The 21,607-nt window shown below is 35.1% G+C and overlaps 2 protein-coding genes across 3 annotated transcripts in view; one reads left to right on the top strand and one right to left on the bottom strand.

Annotated features, from left to right (window-relative positions):
- LOC128996442 (ceramide transfer protein-like) overlaps positions 1 to 15,598 on the bottom strand; it is a 30,937-nt gene extending 15,339 nt beyond the window's left edge. The window contains exons 1-6 of one of the 2 annotated variants that reach the window (XM_054421772.1): positions 15,000 to 15,598; positions 12,491 to 12,607; positions 11,586 to 11,703; positions 7,718 to 7,834; positions 6,501 to 6,652; positions 5,146 to 5,220 (exon numbers count right to left, since the gene is read on the bottom strand). In XM_054421772.1, coding sequence (XP_054277747.1) covers positions 5,146 to 5,220; positions 6,501 to 6,652; positions 7,718 to 7,834; positions 11,586 to 11,703; positions 12,491 to 12,607; positions 15,000 to 15,227 — 807 coding nt within the window. In that variant the 5' untranslated portion in view covers positions 15,228 to 15,598. The remainder of the gene's footprint in view (positions 1 to 5,145; positions 5,221 to 6,500; positions 6,653 to 7,717; positions 7,835 to 11,585; positions 11,704 to 12,490; positions 12,608 to 14,999) is intronic. The other variant, XM_054421773.1, reaches the window with a different exon arrangement.
- Positions 15,599 to 18,330: 2,732 nt separating this feature from the next.
- On the top strand, positions 18,331 to 19,948 carry LOC128997301 (ubiquitin recognition factor in ER-associated degradation protein 1-like). The gene has a single exon (XM_054422928.1). The coding sequence runs from the start codon at positions 18,688 to 18,690 to the stop codon at positions 19,597 to 19,599; it is 912 nt and encodes a 303-aa protein (XP_054278903.1). The 5' UTR covers positions 18,331 to 18,687; the 3' UTR covers positions 19,600 to 19,948.
- The last annotated feature ends 1,659 nt before the right edge of the window (positions 19,949 to 21,607 follow it).

Genomic DNA, 21,607 nt, shown 5'->3' with positions numbered 1-21,607 from the left:
TGTTTTATCTTTGCCTATCTGAAATTGACCTGGAGCTTTGACCCCTACTCCATGTTATTTACTAAGCCCCATGGACAGCAGTAAGATACAGCATTAGTATTTTGTTTTTAAATTTCACAAAAAAATAGCTTTAACAATTTTCTCTAGGTATAGACTTTTTGGAATTCTGTTCCCATTCAAATCATTGCCTGGTTATGACAGTAGTTAACCGTATGAAACCAACTAGAGTGAAAATTTAATTTAATTATGTAATATTTGCTAAAAAAAACATTCATAGGAGGCCTAGTTTCAGTTTGGACAAAATTAAAAAAACTGTAACAGGTTTAGTAAAACATAGAAACTAATTTAATTAATGAGCACTCTAAAGTAATCATTTATGGTATGCACTTAAAATACTCTGTCTCATCTACATTGCCATGCAAGGAATAAACTATCAGCTGATTGTTGTGCAACAGCTCGATAAAAACATGAGACTGAAACTTCTAGAATACCATTGACCTTTACCAAGATAAGAAGTATTTGTCAAGAGAAAAAACTGACAGTTTAGCTGTTGGTATTCATTTCTCAGAAAAACCTGGGCAGTAAATTGAGAAGTTAGCTTTTAAGAAATAACCATTATTAGTTTAGTTTGAGTGTAGGAGCGCTGGCGACCCGGCTTATCGAACTCGTAAATTAAGGGGTCATTAGAGTGTCGAGGCGAGTGGAGAAGACTACCTGACATAAGCCTATTCTCCCCAATAGTACTATACCGGGTATTTCGCTGGGAGAAAGGGGTGGTCGAGTAAAGAGGGGTGGGAGAAGGAGAGAGAGGGTGAGGAGAGTGAATGTGAGCTGTGGCGAGAGGAGAACAACACGAGAGCGTGGCCGTGTGTTGTATGCACTACAAGTAGATGCAAAGTAGTTTCTAAACAGAAAACAGAGCTTCCAAGAAAGTATCTATTGATTGGCGTTTGACAGTTAATACTAATGCTAAAATTATAGAACAATTTTTTGTTATATAATTTTAAAAATATATGTGTAGCATATGAGGCGTATATATACAAAAATATTCTTACCTATAGTTCGGCCGCTTAGAAAGCGACCTCCTCTAGCATTGGTTTAGCATTAGCACGCAGGTCGTTTTCTATGCGGCCGAACTATACAGTTGGATTTTTTAGCTAGAAGCAGTTAATGTGTGGTGGAATATCTTTGAAGATGAACCTATTTAGCTGTAGTGCGATCATGTGTTTATATGTGTCAAATTTTGAGGTTAAATCAAAACAAACAAACTGGCATGTTGGCAATCAATAATTGAGCATTTAGAGGCCGGTTTGTATTACTTACGAAAGAATTGCCATTTAAGATCGAATGAAATGATTTAGTATATTTCATTGTTTAATTTATAAGAAAAAAAATCTGTTTTTAGGCTACTGCATCTCGTCATCTCAAGAGTATTTAATTCTGATCTCTAACATGAAACCCAAAAGGCGAGTCTAAGTTTAGATGTTAAGATATTTCAAAACTATACGTAAATCATCATTACTGTATGTCCCAACGGTTATTTTATGTGTATCCCAGTCACAGCAACCATATTATTCTATTAATATAATGATCGAAATTAATTAACTTATGCAAGAAGATTCAATATTTTAATACTAACACTAACTCATATAATTAACTATTATCAAAGCAACCATCACCTGTAATTTGCAGGAAATAATTAAGTATCAACTTATTCATTAGCTGATTTGGAATTAGGAATCACGTCTCTATTTCACAGTAAATATTCTATATATTGCCAAGTAGTTATATAAAAGTAGGCTAGAGTAAGTTTAAAGTATATTTAACTATTGTCAATTCCAAGAATTATTGTGTAAGTTTGTTTGTTTTTATTTAACCTCAAAATTTGACAGGTCTGAACACATGATCGCACTACAGCTAAATAGGTTCATCTTCAAAGATATTCCACCACACCTTAACTGCTTCTAGCTAAAAAATCCAACTGTACTTGTTATATGACTTTATTAAAGAACCTGGGCAGCATTAGTCCATTGGCAATCGAAACATCATTATATACCGTACTAATATTATAAAGCTGTAAGTGTGTGTGTTCGTTATTTGTTTGGGATTCTCAATCAAGAAATGACTCGAATTGGGTTTGAAATTTCGCATGATGATAGATCATTTTATAGGCTTATTATTATTCCTATTTGTGTAACTAGTGGGCGAAGTGGCGCATTGCTGCACACGAGAGAAATGTTTACGCATGTTCCGTGGGCGAGTGTTGAAAGTTTATCGAGTGCGGCAGAGGTAGTTTGCACTCGTGTTACACATTATATTTTCCCTACAAATCATATAAATAGTTAGTCTTTCAAACATTTTTTTAGGTTAAGTTAAATCCAAACATCGAACAAAATGGGAAACGCTGCACCTTCTGATCGAAGTCGTAAGGCTGTGGTTTCCTAGACGCGTAATAGATGCGCTGCGGCTTTTGTCCAGGTCCCAAAACGCAGCTGCCGTGAGTGGTTTCCTAGACTGCGTACAATACACATGGTTGGTACGTAAAATAAGTTCACGGGAGAGATTACTAGTGGCTACTATGATGTTATACGATGATTTAGATAATGAAATGTATACTTTGGTCAGTTTCGAAGAAGCTAAGCAATGAAAGGTACATGATTAGGAAATGTACGTGGGCCTCGCGGAAGTTTAAACCGTAATATTAAAGCAAACATGTCAATTTAAAATGTAAAAAATAAATTTTAATTTAACCTCTCCAACTTTGCTTTAACTATTATTATATTTAGGCCTACCTATTCGGAATTTACCGAATTGACGAAATACTGTAGTAAATTATTTACGAGTATAACTGCAATAAGCATTTCATACTTATACGCCAGCCCCGTAAGAAGGACGGGTACTCTGCTAGTAATTAATATACTGTAGGATTATTACTAAGATGTTCAGGGGTTCTTAAAATAATTATGGGGGCTCTTATATTTGGGATTTGGTATTGTGCTGGCTTGAAAAGAATATTTGTCAACATTAGGTTTATTTACAAATTACAAGTATGTGAGGACAAATTAAGTGTAAAGAACATTTAATAAGGGAATTAAATATTTAAATTACACATAGTGGGGAAATTAACACTACCTAACGAATGATATGAAATGTAATACTATAAAAATTTTAATTGTATGAACAACGTACTTCCATAATATGTCATTTCAACAGACAAATTCAATCTTATAATAAAATAACCTACTCCCGCCGCAGTAAACCTGCAGACTAAGCTAATTTTCGCTTACCTAGCAAGATTTACACAAAAATATTCCCTTAAAACTGTCTAATAATAGTGATTTAATGATTACCTAAGTTTGCTGCTAAAGTGATAGTAAAGAGGTGTGTTTGCTGGTTAAAATGTCGATAACTTGGTATGAAATAAACAAATTTCCCCGATTAATATCCGTCAATAAACAAGCAAACTACAACAGTTGATTAAAAAAATAAAAATAACAAAGAGTAATATTTATTTTGCCATTTTTATTGAATTTTATCTCCCCGTTAGGCGTACAACCAACGCTTTGTGGTACTAAATGATTTTTTTTTATAAGCCCTACAAAATGGTTTAGAAAGAAATAGAAAAACTGTATGTTTTAGGGTCAAAATGGGAAATCCCTATTTTCTTATTTAACGAAAGTTTACACGTTTATACCACATTTCATCAACATCAGATTAGGCCTATATTTGCTTGAGTTATCGTGCTGACGGACATATATTTAAAAAATGTGGACGGGTGGTGTTTTTGGCTGTTATGACCCTTCAAAACGAAAAAGTAAATCGGTCCTGGGAGTCTTACAACGAGATCTCCAGTAATAGCTAATAGCCTATACCTTTGAATAGAAAATTCGCTTAACAAACTGATCAATTTATACTGAAACAATAGAAACAAATCAATAGGCATCATTAAACTATTCATCCAAACCCGCGTGATCTTCCAGAGACCGCTCATATACAACTAATTTTTGTTTAAAGGCAAAGCACAAGAAAATTCACAACCGAATGTTGTATATGCAACACTAGTTACTAGGCCTACGTTACTGTTTTAAATTTAATCATCATTATTTAAATACGGTCAAAAATAAAGATACTTTTATTGTGAACCCAACAAGGTATATAAAACTATTTATTGTTCTTATGAATTTGATTGACTAAATAGATGATAAATTATATAAAACAATATTCACAATAACAAATATACAATAATAATGAAGTAATAAACAAATTCCCCAAAAAACACAGCTAAGTTTTTGGTTTTTATTGTAAAATAAAACAGTGCACTAAGGGAGCAGAAAATATAAAGGCTAGAAACAACTATGTATTAGAAACTATTTGGCAATTTCCTGAGCCGTCCATATATAACTCATGCTTAAGTTTAATTTAAGACGGAAATAGCTAGCTCATTTCCTGAATCGTCTTTATGCTATTACTCTAGTGATTCAAAGAATTGGCTGCAATACATTTTGTTTAAATTAATATCTCAACAATAAGAATTCAATTCTAGGAAGGTCACTATCCCATCAGTTGCCCTCTCAGTAACGGAAGTGTTTCCTCCCCAAAGCCATTGCCCTTTGATCCCCTCCCCCCACCGGGGCACCAAAGTCATCCTCTTCTCTTACCCACGGGTCAGGTACTTTTTGGGGAGAGAGGTATTCTTGGGGGAAAAGCTAGTTGGTGTGCGAACTGAAGCCTAATGAAGCGTAAAAGGGTTCGACCCCGGATTAGGGCCAGAGCTCGCCAGGCTTCCGTTTCCCATTAGTTTAGTTATGCAGAAAAAAATGAAGTGTTTATGTTAGGTCTAAGTATTAAAAATTATGTATTTAATTTTTTGTTTACTTTCATTGTTGGTATGTTTATGTACAGTTAGTTATCTTTAGGGAAAATTTGAAATAATTGATATTATTATGTATAATATTTGTATTGGTGGCTTTAATTACATGACAATCTTTTACAAAAATTCCCGAGGAAAAATCCCTTGCCTAACTCAAAATGATAAGAGTTTCTGGCACTTAAACCAAACCCGCCTTTTTTAATCCAGTTTGTTTAGGCCTGTATGTATTTTAATTTTTACCAAGAAATACAAAGTAGGTAAACATGATGACATACCTCTAGATCTGGTCCAAGACTAGGATGTTTCCGTGTTCCCAGCAAAGCTTGTTCCAACTGTTTACGTTTGTCAACCTACAACGGTCCATGTTAGTTAAATTTCTTTATAAATGGTGATAGAGGTGACTGCAAATGTAATAGTTTTCTTTAAATATGTCATGTCATACAGTAGACTCCCTCTTGTCCGGACACCTTTTAACCGGACATCGGTTTAACCGGACTACATTTGGTGAAAATGACATCTCTTTAATCGGATAATTTTTATCAGCACATCGGTTTAACCGGACTAGATCGGCAGGAAGTGGGTGGTAGTGAAACGACTGTTCTCGTGGGAAAGATTTGAAACCAGTGATCACGTGTCTAAATACAATGCTCTCTTAAATTTAAGTAAAATATTTGAGTTACATAACAAGTTTTTGGGGACGTCGGTTTAACTGGAAAACCTGTTATCCGGACTGGCCTCGGTCCCGAGGAGTCCGGATAAGAGGGAGTCTACTGTAGTTGCCAATTTTGTGTCAGTCTACCTATGGAAGGTACAGCTTTGGAAATGTCAGCTCACATAAAACTAAGGGTGCGAGACTGAGATTTGTAATCCAGACAAACCTTAGAAAAATAGCTTAGGCCTGGGGAATTTTTAGCAGAGAATTTGTCTCTAATGTTTCAAAATATTTTAGCGTAGCGAACGAGCTAACCTGAAGGCAAGTGAGCGCAGCGAACGAGCTCAAACCGTAAAGGTGAGTGAGCGTAGCGAACGAACTTCAAACAGGACGTGTGAGCGCAGCAAACAAGCTCCAACCTAAAGGTGAGTGAGCGTAGCGAACGAACTTCAACCAGGACGTGATTGAGCCATGCGAACGAGCTCACATATGAAGTTAAACGGGGCAAAGCCCGCGGGTACGGCTAGTATTTTATAAAAGTGGATTTTTCACAAATCTTTTTGACAAATTAATTTAAGATTAATAAGAAATTAAATGTAGATTATTCAAGACATACAAGCTTCATGAAACAATGAATGAGTTATAGTGTGGAATGGTTACCTGGAGAAAAACAGTAAGTTATAATAGGCCTATAACATTTAGTAGGCTAATCATAATTTTGTTAGAATGTGCATTTATAATAATCATCATGACTATAATGGCGGCACTTTTGTAGTAACCTTCAGCAATCGCTCCAAATAGTAAATTTTCGATGGAGGAATTCTCGGAAATCCTTTTTGCGACTGTGGTAATAGGCCTACAGCAAGAATTAAATAAGATAAGCTCAAATACTCAAGCTTCAAGGTTAAGCTCGAATTGGAAGTAAAGTTGCTTTCTCGCCTTTATAAAAAATATTAATGAAGTTAAGCAGGGGGTTACCTCTCTCTCAAGTCTCTTTCGCCAAACATCGTCCCGTTGTCCAACTGCATCCAAACACTGCTGTAAGTTGCTCAACATGGCTGCAGTAGTCTCTCGGAACGTGAGAGCCTCACCACGGAAGTCCACAGCTGCCTTCACTAGCTCGTTTTCTCCTACAAAAGATAAATAAATCAACCTAAGGGAATAAGAAACCCACCATTGATTTAAAAGGATGTATCTTAAAATACAATATTGAATTACAATGAGAATGTTAATAGTTCAGAATATTATTGACCGACTTCACTAGGCCTATTTATTAAGTGGCAGTCAGATTTAAGAAGATAGGCTTATTTTGACCAATTGTGCATTTTTGTTCTTCAAAGTTAACATGCAGGATAGAAATTGTTCACAGTAAAAAAAATGCACAATAGATTAGGCCTATATTATGATGTTCAGTCTTGCAATTTGTTTTTTGTTTTGTATTGATTGGAAATAGATTTTTGAATGGACAGAATTTAAGGATAGGTAGTGAACCTAATTAGTAAGAATGAAATCTTGATATAATAGTGTAGGCTACACTTGAGCAATTATGCAAATCTTAGAGCAAGAGCGCAAAACCATTTAATGAACATATGATTTGATTTTTAATCAATCCTAAAACGCTCCTAAGGGCGCTAAATTGGGAGGGGGGGTTATGGTGCAAGTAATTTAAAAAGTGTGATCAATTTTTCCAATTACAGTCACGGCAACCCCTAGGTCTAGCCTGAAAAAGAGCCTGGTCTAAAGTAAATAGTTTAAATGTGTGATTTAAAACAATTCTATATAAAAGTGTGTCAATTATTTGAGGACCGGTCAACCGAAACATTTGTTAACAGAAAGGGCATTCACTAGTGTTGCCGCAATGAGATGCGAACAATGGTAACGCAGAGAACGCAAGATCATCATGGGTGTTGCGGCAGTTTCAGGAGACAATCTCTGCTGTTACTGAGACTGCATGATATGAATAGATATTGCAACAAACACAGTTAGAGACAATCAAAACTAGTGATATCATTCCAGGTAAATACATGTAAAAATGTATTTAAATGTTATCAGCCAAAGTTAAAATAATATATCTTATTTATACGGGTCAATAACCGATTATCTGAAGAAAAAAATCAGTAATCTGAATCCCCTGTCATGCAAGATGGCTTTGAATCATCGACTCTCTACTGTAATCTACTTGATGTTAACTTTACCTTGTGGTTTGTTTCCTGTAGAATCAGCGCAAGTATCAAAGTATCCTTGTAAAGTCTTCATCTGATTGCACAGGATGTCTTTGTAAGTTTCCATCTCTGCAAGCTTTTCCTTCAAGACTGAAACAATAGCAAATTCACATTATTTCACTTTTATAAAAAATAAAAGGCCCAGTGGAGTTTAAAAAAAAAACCTTATAATACACTACACAATCTTTTTTTCAATTACTTACTTAATATGAAACAATGGGATTAAACACCTATGACTTTAAATACCTTGAAATCAATAACTTAAATAGTTATTAAGATGTTTTAAAGGGGATAACTTACAGTTGAAATATCTTACCTGATAAAGTTTTTAAATTGTGGATATTTATAGGCATGCACTGAGGATGCGATACTCTCTGGTGTGGATTAAGGTCCGCACGAGTGAGTACTACGACTATCCGCAGTACTATCCTGATAGTTAGACCAATTCGTATATACCAAGGCAAAAATGTGGTTCGGATTCTAGGCCTACTATAAACTGTAGGTCCCTTAGTTGCCATTAGCTGTATGGGCTATTAATTAACAGCTGTGTCTAAGGAATGTTGGCCTTAGTCATTAACAAGACTAAGATCGCGCCAAACTCATCCTACATTCATCTTCGTTTATACTTGGCTTAAAATACATACTTTGTATGGTTGCCATTTAATAAGAAAGTATTAAACATAGGCTAACAGAACAAGCAAAAGAACAACAATAATTCTGAATCTCAAGTCTGAAGTACATTTTGAAGTAATTAACTTAACTCAATAACATGTCTGATTATCTATTGTTTACCTTTTGGGGGTAAAGGGTAAAAATTTTAAAATGCCACATTCCTCAAATATTTTGGGTTTAAGGGCCCCCAGGTCAACAATCCTGCTAGATGTCAAGTATCTATGTAGCATTACATTATCTATATAACTTGTATAAGATTAATTAATTTGAATAAGGTAGTTTTAAATGTTTACAGATCTCCCGCTGGAGATATAAATTTATTTTTGGAAAAGTTTGAGTTGGTAATGAAAAAACTTTTGAAACTAGGTAAATTCATTTCAGTATGTGGGCATTTCAATATAGAAATGGGAGCAGGGAGAGATAGGTCATCATTTAAATTCTTAAATTTGTTACATAGTCTTAATTTGATTTGTACTAATAATAGACCAACACGTGGCACAGCTTGCCTAGATAATGTTATTGTTAATTTCTCAACAGATATGTATCAGTTAGACTTAATTCATGGATGTTTTGCTGATCATAGTGTTTACCTGTTTAAATTTTCCATGGCATAGATAAACCAATATCAAATAAGTTAATAATCAAGTAAGTTAATATCAAATAGTTCTATCAAACAATGTGTTAGAAGGCAAAATGAAGAGGCTTTAACATGTTTTATGGAGAGCTTAAAGTCTGAAAAATGGAACATGTTCGTTGATTATCATTATGGTAATATTAATGAGGCAACACTTTTTGATGAGTTTCTCAGGAAGTATGTCCATTTATGGCACTCTAGTTCCCCCTTAATTAGTATTAAAAATAACAAATCTAAATCTATAAAGATTAAACTAAATTGGTACAACAATAAATTGAAAAAACTCAGAGAAAAAATGATGGCAGCATTCTCAATTTATAAACAATTATTAAAGAATAACTGTGAAAACACTCAAAATGTTTATAACATCTACCTGAAATGTAAGAAGGAGTGCAATTCTGAGCTCAAATTATCCAAAAGAAAAGCTTTTGAAAAACATATTGAACTTGCTTCTAATAGATGTAGAGCTGCATGGGAGGTTATCAATCATGAACACTCACCAATGTGTACCAAGTCTGTGGACTTAGATGCTGACAAATTAAATGATTATTTTGTTGATTCAGATAGGGAGCTGGAAAACAGCATTGATGTTGTTAATAAATGTCTATCGGATTTATTAGGTAGCCCTCATGACATTTTGACTTTTAATTGGAGGGAAGTATCATCAGATGACATAGTGAAAATAGTTTCCAAGCTTTCAAACTCAAAAAACCATGGATTTTTATTGGCTGTCAAATTATGTTCTAAAACGGACTATACATTTAATAAGTGAACCACTGGCCTTTTGTGTAAACAAATCCTTAAAGATTGTCAGTTTTCCTGAGTTTCTAAAAATTTCAAAGGTGATACCAGTGTTCAAGAAAGGGAATAAACTTTTGCCTCAAAATTATAGACCAATATCTATTGTCCCAATCTTCTCAAAAATCATTTTACAGATTCGCAATTTGGATTCCGGGAAGGAAAGTCAACTGCTTCGGCAGTTCTAAAATTCATTAATAAAACAATAAATGCCTTTGAAGACAAAGAAATTGTTTCTCTCACATTGTTTGACCTCACAAAAGCTTTTGATTGTGTTCCTCATAACATTTTGCTTAGTAAACTCATATTTTATGGCATTGAGGATGCACGGTTAGGTTTCGTTCATTCGTACTTAAGTAATAGAAAGCAGTATGTTTCAGTTGGTGGGAAGCAATCTGGCTTAAGAGACGTGGTCTCTGGTGCTATACAGGGCTCGGTCCTTAGACCATTTCTATTTATAATATGTATCAATGATTTACCTCAAAATGTTGGGATTGAATCTGTAATATATGCAGACAATACTACCCTAATCGCCACTCATAAAGACATTCATACTCTAAATACAATGACCAATGAAGCCATAAACCTAGCTTCTGTTTGGTTGTCAGCGAATAAGCTTAAATGTAGGCCTAATCAGGATAAAACGCAAAATATTTTAATTGGCCTCTCCAATGAAATTGAAAAACACTCAGTCAAATTGCTGGGTTTTTGTATAGATTCTAAATTAAATTGGAAAGAACAAATAGAAAACATCTGTAAAAAGATTTCCCGCGTTAATTGCCTAATCTGGAAACTCAAAGATTTTGTTACTTTTGATTATTTAAGAACGGCATAATTTGCTTTTTTTCAGTCACAGATTTCCTATGGACTAATGTTGTGGGGGGCATTCGTCTTATTCAGATGAAATTCTTATTTTACAGAAAAAAGTCATTCGGACTCGGACCATTTGTGGAGCGGGTCCTGTGGATCACTGCAGACCTCTTTTCATCAGGCTTAGAATTATGACAATAATTAATTTATACATTAATCAAATTATGCGGTATACAAAAATTAACCTACATGACTTTAACATAAGACAAGATTTTCATTCTCATAATACAAGGAATAAACTACAGTTAGACATAACAGCTCATAGACTTAAAAAAAGTAGCAATAGTCATAGACTAAACTGCATTAATTTTTTTAATAAATTATTGCCTGATTCGGCCAGAACTGTATCCTTCAAGATATTCAAATCTAAATTATGTGAATGGTTGATAAGTAATCCTTTCGATGGCATCCATGAATTTCTAAAAACAAAAGTTGATATTGAATTTTGATGTGTATCTACATGATCCATATTCTCTAGATATGTTGTATTTTAATTAACTAAGTATTTTAAGTAAAACTTTGTATTTTATTTGTTAATTTGGAATATTTTGTATGTGTTTTGACTATGTCTATTCCTTTGTACAAAGAAAGGTCAATGGCAATAAAACTCTTGATTCTTGATTCATTCAAAGTGATTTAGCACATTACAAAATTGTGTGGCTATCGTCATTCTTGTATGTTTAATTATACCTACAAATAAAAATCTTGGATCCAGCTTAATATAATGTGCAATGGGCGCAACATTGAATTTACTTATTGGCATACTGTGATTTTACACGAACAAAAATGAGAATAAGTTTGTTTTGACTAAATGACCTAGGTCTAAATTAATGTATTGTGAGGTGTTGGCCTAAGCCTTTGACTCACCCAGCCCCCTGGAGGCTGAAGCTGTAGAGATAGTGTTTGACGCCAGAGAGATTGCGCTGCCATGTCGCTTGAGGCTGTTCTCACTGCCGTAGCCAGACTCTACCTGTACACGGTCCACCTGTCTCACAATACCACTCATGTAATAACTACAGTCTACCTCTAGTGCACAAAAACAAAGTTGATTAGCAGTACAGCTACCAACATGTGTAAGGTTTTTAAATTGGTAAGAAGAAAGATAAAAACCATACACTCTAGCCTATAACCTACAATTCACGAAAATTATTAAACTACTAAATTGAGCATGCTATAGCCTAGTTGTATAGTTGGCATGTTTCTTAAACTGGAACTAATAATTCAAACTATCCAAATTAAATTTATATAACTTAAGCCTGTTTTTTTTATAGAAGTTTTTTTTAGGCATAGGCCTATGAAAAACTTGCGGGTATAGGCTACTATATCATAAGCAGGACTCCAAAAAAACCGAATGAAATAATCCAACTGAATTTTTGATATAGGCCTATCGATTATTTCATTCGGTTAGTTAGGCTAGGTTATCCATAACCATACTTGATATATACCAAATTAGGTACGGTAATCAATAAGTTGTATTGAAAATTTGATATTTTCATTCGGTATTTTGGAGACCTGCTTATGAAAGTCTACCCAAACTTGCCGCTCAAAATAAGCAAAACTTAAGTAAAAAGCAAAACTAACTCTGGCTGCGGAAAACCTACAGACTAAGTGAATTTATATTTGTCTGATTGTACTTAAGGCCTATTTTGACTTAGATATTTCCAAAAATATGTCACAGGTTCTCTGCAGAACTGTACCACTAAGTTACTACGATTTAGATTCTGTAGGCCTAGGTGGAATCTGAATAATATGATAATGGGCAAATAGCTTACCTTAAAAGCTTCAAGAATATCTATCCAATATTGTCTATCTTCTGCACTTTCAGCTCGTAAATACCATACACAGTCATTGACAGAGACATCAAATCTACACTCGTCAAATTCATGTGGCTGAAATAAAAAAATGATTAGCCTATGTTAACTTACAAAGTACTCGATAGCCAGGGAGTGCCTCTAGGGTGAAGTGTGGGTTGCAAATTTATACCATATAAGCCTAATCAAAATAAAAAATCGTGTTTCTAAGTTCGAGATTTTAGCTCAGGCATATTGAATAAATTAGGCCTATGCCATGCCTACCCAAGGCGTAGGCTATGAAAGAAGAGTGACGTCAGTGCGAGCAACACATGTTTTATTTTACCAAATCATATGTTTTCTTGTAATTTTCCAAAGACTTTTGAATGACAATCACTACGAATTAGCGTTGAATATATAACACTATTTAGCGTTTTATATCCGATATATATAGGGTTGTATTCAATATTGAATATAGTCATAGTGTTATAGAGTAATTCAATGGTGGTAATATATAACATTTTGATATTGAGTACCTTTTAATTGAAAAAAAGTAAAGCGGTAAATACTGTAACTGTGGCTGCCAAACAGACAATATATTTTTAAGTAACCATGTACAAATAGTTTTTAATATAGGTAGGCCTAATACCTTTTTTGCAGCATCTACTGTTTTATATAGGCTAGGCCTAATTGAAAAACTCTCATTTAAGTACCCTTCCTTAGTCAAAAATAAATAGTTACAAATAAATTGACAAGATTGTATTTACGTATATTTAACAAAAACAACACAAAACGAAATATATAGCTTAAGTTGTAAAAACTTTATTACACTTTAGTGACATACCCAAGTGCTAAACTACTAAACCCGTAGGGAAGCCCCTCGAACTATGGTTTTTCTTAATAACTTAAAAAATTTACTAGAAGCTTACCGAATGGGCTCTCTCGTTTTGCGAAGTGCAAAATCGCGACCGCAGCAAACCATCGCGAATGCAGGACGTCACCGCAATCACAAGAAATCATCACGGCTGTTGCCGCGATTGAGATATGAGCCGAGATATGGCCGCAATCACAAATATAGTCATGGATTCTGAGATAATGGCGGATGCTGCCGCGATTGTGTAAGACACGTATAACGTGTACTGCAATTATTATTACCGGTATGTAGCCTAGTTTAGTGCTGTTTTGTTAAATATAGGCCTATGTAAATACAATCTTGTCAATTTATTTGTAACTATTTATTTTCCACTAAGGCTACTTAAATGAGAGTTTTTCAATTAGGCCTATATAAAACAAAAGTAGGAGCCGCAAAAAAGGTATTAGGCCTAAGTATGTTAAAACTATTTAAGTAACTCATGGTCACCGAAAAATATAGGCTATTGCCTGTTAGGCAGCCACAGTTACAGTATTAACTGCTTTATTTTATTTTTTATTTTTTATTTATTTACCAACGGCAATACACCAATTTACAAAGATAATCAGAAGTTTGACAGCTTCAACAGTGAATGTTTGTGCTTATGACTAGTAGATTAACAATAATAAAATCGAAATTGTTAACAATAATAAACAATGAAATACGTAACAATAATAAATAAAGAAATGAACAACAAAAATTAATAATTATATTAACAACAATACGGTACTAATGATTTGAGATAACATGCAATAGCCTATATATCGATATCAGCAAAAACAAAGTGAAATTATTATTGGTCAACTCGTTCCTCTGCTGCCACTCCCCTAACAGCCACCAAACTGGAAGCGAAAAAGTCGACCGACGAACATATTTCGTTCCCGGAGCGCATCAGACAAGGTATGGGGCAGAAGCGTAGATAGCTGGTCGAAGCATGGTCTAGCTCAAACAAGCGTTGCCTGGTACTTCTGGGAACGTGCAGATTGATCCTCTCGAGCAGAAAAGGGCTGCTGATCTGGTTGTTTAGCAGCTTGAAGAGGAAGGCAACATCAGCAACTCTTCTTCTACACTCCAAGCTTTGGAGACCATAAGCTGCAGATATTGCCTCTACTGGGACGTCCATGAAATTGAACCCAGCGCGGCAACCCATGTGTCTCACTGTTTTATCAAAATGTTATATAGGCTACGGTACTACCACGATTGAATATCCTGTATAACACTATGACTATATTCAATATTGAATACAACACTATATTGTAGGCTATATAAAACGCTAAATAGTGTTATATATTCATATTCAATGCTAATTCGTAATGATTGCCATTCGAAAGTCTTTGGAAAATTACAGGAAAACATATGATTTGGTAAAATAAAACACGTTTTGCTCGCACTGACGTCACTATGCACACACCTTCTTTCATACGCCTTGATGCCTGCCCACCATAGTTTTACATACAGACATAGCTTAGCCTAACTTAGTAAGTGCAACAAAAAAAAGCTGCAACATAGGTAAGGCATACCATAACTAAATTAATTTGAAAATGTAATAGGCTATGCCTATTTATTTACCTACATACTAACCTTAATTGTTGCTTTAAATAAACTAATAGCACCTCGGCACCCGAAACCAGTTTCTTGCTCAGATTTGTAATAAGACAATGTTCCATCTTTCAAGACAATGTATCTTCTTTGCCATCCATGAATATAGTTTGTCCACTTGCTGAGAAAACCTTTTAGCTCATACTGATAACAATTATTTTCTGAATCATCTTCTTCGTCACTCCCATTACTAACATGACCATCGGCCATTTCCTATTAACGAAATAACTTAAATATAAGTAAACTATCTATAAATAACATTTAGTTTACCATAGTCACAATACACAAATCATAAAAATCAATTGTTTCAAAACAAATCACACGGAAATATAAAAAATTCAATATCACATTTAAATCCAGGATGGGTTGACCCAAATTACAGCACTTGTCTATCTACATGGCTGACACGATAGGATTCGGCTGTTCACCAGTCCCTACATCACTAAATACATAAAATAAACTAATCGTTCAATGGATAAACCAAATTGAACATTATTTGATGGCTGACATAACATTAAATTATTCACTTTGTTGATAAGAATGACAATGAATAACTGCACGAACACGAACACAACTATAAAACCAACGAACCAACTAAAACCAATTATTTTAGTAAGAACAAGAACTAGACCTATCTATAAGAAAGAAGTATAAGCAAGCACAAGTTACATGACGTCTACAGGTTTACCAACAATTAACAACACACCTTTAAAACCATTGATTAAACATACTCTAATAGGCTATTCCATGATAACAGTTAATTAATTCCAAATGTCTTATGATTTTTTCATACTGCAATAATTATTGCTTCACTTTCGTGTTGCTATATTAAAAAAGAGGGTAATGGTTAAATGAATATTTTGAAGTTCACACACCTTATAACAATACATAACAGAACACACCAAGCCAGAAATAATTCAATGTCACTCCGTTTATCTCAGCAAGATCGGAAAGTATCCCCTCAAACTTGAAATCCTTCTGGTCATATGTCAAATTAATGTCAAAAAAGCTCATCTTCGCTCCCATCTTCTATGTTTCTTCCAGTTATAATTTTAGCTCAGTGGAATCCATCAATTAAGCAACTGCAAGTTTCAAGCTTTTGGATGTGCAGAGAAAGTTGGTAGCATTGGACCCGAACAAATAAGGAGCCGGCCCATGCCCCATACGACATCCCGCCTGCTGTACTGAAGTACAGCCCATGTTCTCACACCCAACCTCCAAATTTACTTTGCAAAACTTCTCTCAGAGGGAATTTTCCGACCGTGCTGAAGAATAATTTTGTTGTTCCTATTTTTAAATCGGGTTGCAAAAACAATATCAAAAACTGCAGACCAATTCCAATTGCCATTCAGTCTGCTCTAACCAAAATTTATGAAAGCCTTATCCTTAAATGTTTGAGCTTTCAACTTGGCAGATTTATTGCTCCAGAACGACATGGCTTCATCCAGGGTTACTCATCTTGCACATACCTCCTCGTATTCCAAAATCTAATCATATCAGCATTTACCGAGCACTACCAAGTAGATTGTGTCTATCTGGATTTTAGCAAAAGCCTTCGATAGAATAGACCATCTTCTGTTGGTTGCTAAACTTTAGGGCTATGGCATCTTTGCGGCCCATTACTTTCCTGGCTGAAAAGTTACCTACTGAGTCACTGACCGCATACTCGTTGTTAGATGTGGAGGAGAGCAGTCCCGACCCTTCTCTCTGCCACTTCTGGAGTGCCCCAGGGTTTCCATCTCTGACCACTACACTGTTCAACTTATTTATAAACTAGATCTGCACAGAATTTAAAATGAGATTTCCCTTATGTGCTGACGGCATTAAGGTGTTCACCAAGTAATCTCCACATGACCAAGAAATGCTCCATCGATTAACAACATCAGCAAATATGGTGCATATCGAATGCAATGGAGCTCAATGTCTCCATCAAATGTGTAGTTATGTTTCTCAGTCGCAGTAACGTAGTTCATGAGTATGACTTTTGCATCGACGGCAGAGTCTCAGCGTGGTCGAGAAATTCAAGTATCTTGGTGTGATCACTGTCCTTTCACTCAGCCCACATGATCACCTGATCCATATCCTCAATAGTCTCTTTGATCTCTGCTAGGGTTTATTCATCGTTCTACAATATCTCTAAAATCTCCCATGGCACGTGTCACGTTGTGCAAATCCCTAGCTCGACCAATCTTGGAGTACTGCTCTGCCATCTGGAATCCTTATCAAACTGGCCACATTGAAATCTTAAACAGGATCCAAACACGATTTCTCAGACTGGGTTTCCTTACCTGTACGTGCCTGTAGCAGCTTTCAATGTGCAGTTCGGCCTTCAACCGCTTCCCCTGAGACGTCAAGTCAACGACATTGTCTTCCTTTTTATGCTGACAAATGGGATCACTGCTCAGAACTCCTGAATGAAGTGGACTTCAACGCTCGCAGAGGAACCCGATCCAGAGTTGTGTTCAAAAGGAGATATCAGCCCACAAAATACCCACGGAATCTCCATACTGCTGAGATTTAGTGAAGACGTCTGCCCACACCTATAGACTTCTTTGGACCATCACCAATATCTTTCAGGCGTGATGTCCAGAGGCTGCTCTTCTGACACCTCTCCATCGGTGGCACCGAGAATCGGCACATCCCTACCGGAACGTTTCCAGTATATTTTTCTTCTTTTCCTGTCTTTATGCTGAGTAATCAGCTGATATGATAGAGCATCACTTTGCCGTTGTCTGCTAACCATAACACAAGTCACCGCGCAGACGATGTATTACACTATAATAACTTCACTCAACTTACAATACGGTAGGCTACAATCGGTTGTATGCCTTTATATAAATGACGAGATACAAACAGTTGTTGTTAAACACAGTTCTCTAGTTTGGAAAATGTAAAAAAACTTTACTAAGAACATAAAATAACTTCTAACAAGCAACACATTTTTTTCGTAATTTTAAGCGAGAAGGGGCTCCTTGAGCTGGGGGCTCTCCGCGATCGCGGACCTGCGGACCTAGCCAGTCCGGGCCTGGAACGTTCAATTAGGAAATTGCATTAAAAAAAAAATTGTTTTGCAGTTTTATTTTGCGTATTGAACAAAACTGATTGGTGATACTGCTTTGGTGTCAGCTGTTGCCTAAGAAGAACAAAAAGTTTATTTGTTCATTATTCATTCCCAACAACTCAATTCAATGCAAAAATGCAATCTCAATCCAATCCACCTAATCTCCCTCTCCACTGTCCCTGTCGTCGTCGTCATCCATTCCCATTCCAGTCCATTATTGACTTGTTTCTTGTTTGTCATTGTCTGATTGTCATCGTTACGTTATTCGTCATCTACCTAACCTACATACATCGCTTCGCTATGTAAATATGTTGTCAAATTGGCAAGATAAACTACTAACATTTATACATCCCTAAAAAGTAAGCTTTGAGTAATCATTGAATTTAGAAATTTTATTTTTGATTTGAGAGTTGTCATCAAGTTTGTTTCCATAGAACAAGTGGATCGCCAGTTTTCTGAGATATCTAGCCTTCTTGAAACGTTTCTAATACTGCAGTCTTATTGGAATCAAAGCCTGGAAAAATCGTCAGGCCTAGGCCTACTTTTCAGCTCTAACCTACGAACTTAGAGGTAATCAATTTTAATTTGGGTTTCTGGTAATCTCGCACAATGTTTTCTTTCAACATTTTTGGGGACATTCCAAGAACATTTAACAAACAATACCAATGTTTTTCTGTGGCTATGTTGCCAGGAAATGAAAGAGAAGATGTTGAGAAGGGTGGCAAAATCATAATGCCTCCCTCAGCTCTTGATCACTTGACACAGTTGAATATAACATATCCTATGTTGTTCAAACTGACAAATAAAAAGATAAACAGAGTGTCTCACTGTGGTGTTTTGGAATTTGTTGCTGATGAGGGTAATGTGTATTTGCCTCGATGGATGATGCACAATCTTTTGCTGGAAGAAGGTGATATAATTCAAATTGAGAATGTTCTGCTACCTGTTGCTACTTTTGCCAAGTTTCAGCCTCAGTCACCTGATTTTCTTGACATAACTAACCCAAAAGCAGTCCTTGAAAATTCTCTAAGGAACTATGCATGTCTCACTACAGGTGATGTAGTGGCGATAATTTATAATAAAAAGACATATGAAGTGTGTGTGTTGGAAACTAAACCAGGAAATGCTGTATGCATCATTGAATGTGACATGAACGTAGAGTTTTCAGCTCCAGTTGGCTATGAAGAACCGAAAAAACCTGAAAAGGTACCAGACTACGAAATGGATCATGATAGTCTCATGCCAGAACCTAAGGGCTTTACACCTTTCACTGGGGAAGGTAATATTCTTGACCAAAAAAAGAAAAAGAAGATAAGTCAAGAATCTTCCAGCAGTAAATCACAGAATGTATCCAAAGTCCCATATCAACGAGGTATTCCAGACTACAACTATACTGTTGGAACGCTAACCTTCATAAGAAACAACAGACCGTTGCCTGAAAAAGAAAATAAAGAGCCCTTGAACGATTTCAAGCCATTTTCAGGGTCTGGCCAATCTCTTCGCCAGGCAAAAGCCCATTAAAGTGTAAGCCGTTCAAACAAACATTCTATTGCTATTAAAACACAGTGTTTTTTTAAGAGGTTTTATTTCCTTAAAATTTATATAAAGACAGAAAAGTCGGGTTTTAATCATTTTTTTTTAATTTTAAATTTATCACTTTTGGAACTGGTACAACTATTTTGTTGTCTTGTTTAATACCTTTGTATGAAATTGTTGATTCTTTTAAAACATAAAGCGTGTACCTACTGTAGTGAGCAATCAAAAGAAATCTTTGTATCCAACCCATGCAAAATAGCTTGAATCTGTTTATTTCAATAATAAAGTTTGTGATATATTTATTTGTAATTCAATAAAACGTTCATCAACATTTCTGTTGCTTTATTATTTAAATAGTTATTAGATTGCCTTTGTTTTTAAAAAAATATTGTAGCCTTCATTTAATAATTGTTTGGATTAACATAATTTGTTTTTATAAACAAAGCTAATAAATGTACTTTATTGGTTTCATTAGTTTGTCTTGTCTGGTAGGCTAATCAATTTTCCATACAAAGAGAATGCCCTACATAGACAAAGTAGGCCCTACAATGTTTATTATTTTATCATTGAATATGAAACTTAAAATAGATCACATAAGTAGTTCAAGTAACAAGTAACTTATACTTATTTGTGAGTCATGTAGGCCCAATAAACTAAGCAAAAAATTGGTACTGTATTATTATAACAAATTTGTAATAATTCCATAAATGACTCAAACAGTTGGTTTTAGCCTGAGAAATTAGGTCATGTGAGGAATAATGCTGAAATCACGGCCGCCTTTAACTCCAGACCGCGGCCTTCGAAGTGGCAACGTCGCAAGTGGGGTTGTAACAGCTGTTTTGTTTGGAAGTAGCTAATGGTATTTGTGTATTTACAAAAGATTGGTTACTAGACTATGACAATATTGACTGCTTAAAATGTACAGATATAGATTTTTAATTAATATTTTTTTAGTTTTCAATTCTGTACCTATGTTTTATTTTCAACATTTTAATAAATTTATGTTCATAAGTTTAAATCAATAAAGTGTGAATTAATGAGCTGATGTCACCTATCTACCATGTTATCTTATGGTACGTCTGTCACTTAACAACCCTACTTGCGACGTTGCCAATTCTACCAGGCCGCGGCATGTAGTTAAAGGTGGCCGTGGCTGACCTGGTTTAATATTAGGTACTGTACATATAATTTTTTACATAAGATATAACTTAAATCTTGCTTGGGGATAAAATCAATCAACTAATGTAAATAATATGTCAATTACTAGATTAGGCCTACTGTTTTTGAAATATATTTTGTGTAACTGCTGTGGATGTTAACCCGGCAGAGGTCGCACTGAAGTGAAAACTCGAGGAGACGCACACGGTCTTTTCGACCGGGTACAATTAGCCATATTTTAGTAAGTATTGAATTTTAATTGCTCAAAACCGTATAAATAGTGTTAAACATTTAATTTACATTTAATAACCTTCTGAAAATGCTTTAGATGATACAACATAAATTGGACAGTTGTAATAAAATTGTAGGCCTACACCTTGAATTGTTTCTTTTTAGTAAACCGTTTCATATATAACTTAATAATGCCTCATAAGTTTTTTCATGTATCTATAAATGAAGATATCAAACAGAAAAAGATAAACAGAGTGTCTCACTGTGACGTTTTGACCACAATAGTTATTTGTGCAACTAGTGTGAAAAGTGAGCAATTGACTCACTCGAGAGAAATCCTTACTCACGAGCCGTAGGCGAGTGAGGAATGTTTTCTCGAGTGAGGCAATTGTACTTTGAACTCGAGTTGCACATTATACTTTTCCTACAGTTACCATAAAACAGATAAATTGGTGAGGAAACATAACCTATTTTTACACAGAAGTGAAATTTTAATATAACATTTAATGTGAAGTGACAAATACAACAGTACAACAGCTGACCAGCTGATTTACAGCCAGTGCTGCCAACGTATTTCGCGCGCATACGACGTTGCCTGCATGTT

This window comes from Macrosteles quadrilineatus, unplaced genomic scaffold (genome assembly GCF_028750875.1).
Source record: "Macrosteles quadrilineatus isolate MER2022 unplaced genomic scaffold, UCM_ALF_1.0 Scaffold_6__1_contigs__length_79288215, whole genome shotgun sequence".
Classification (NCBI taxonomy): Eukaryota; Metazoa; Arthropoda; class Insecta; order Hemiptera; family Cicadellidae; genus Macrosteles; species Macrosteles quadrilineatus.
The sequence above is the reverse complement of the archived record's forward strand: the minus strand, read 5'-3'. Positions and strand labels throughout refer to the sequence as shown.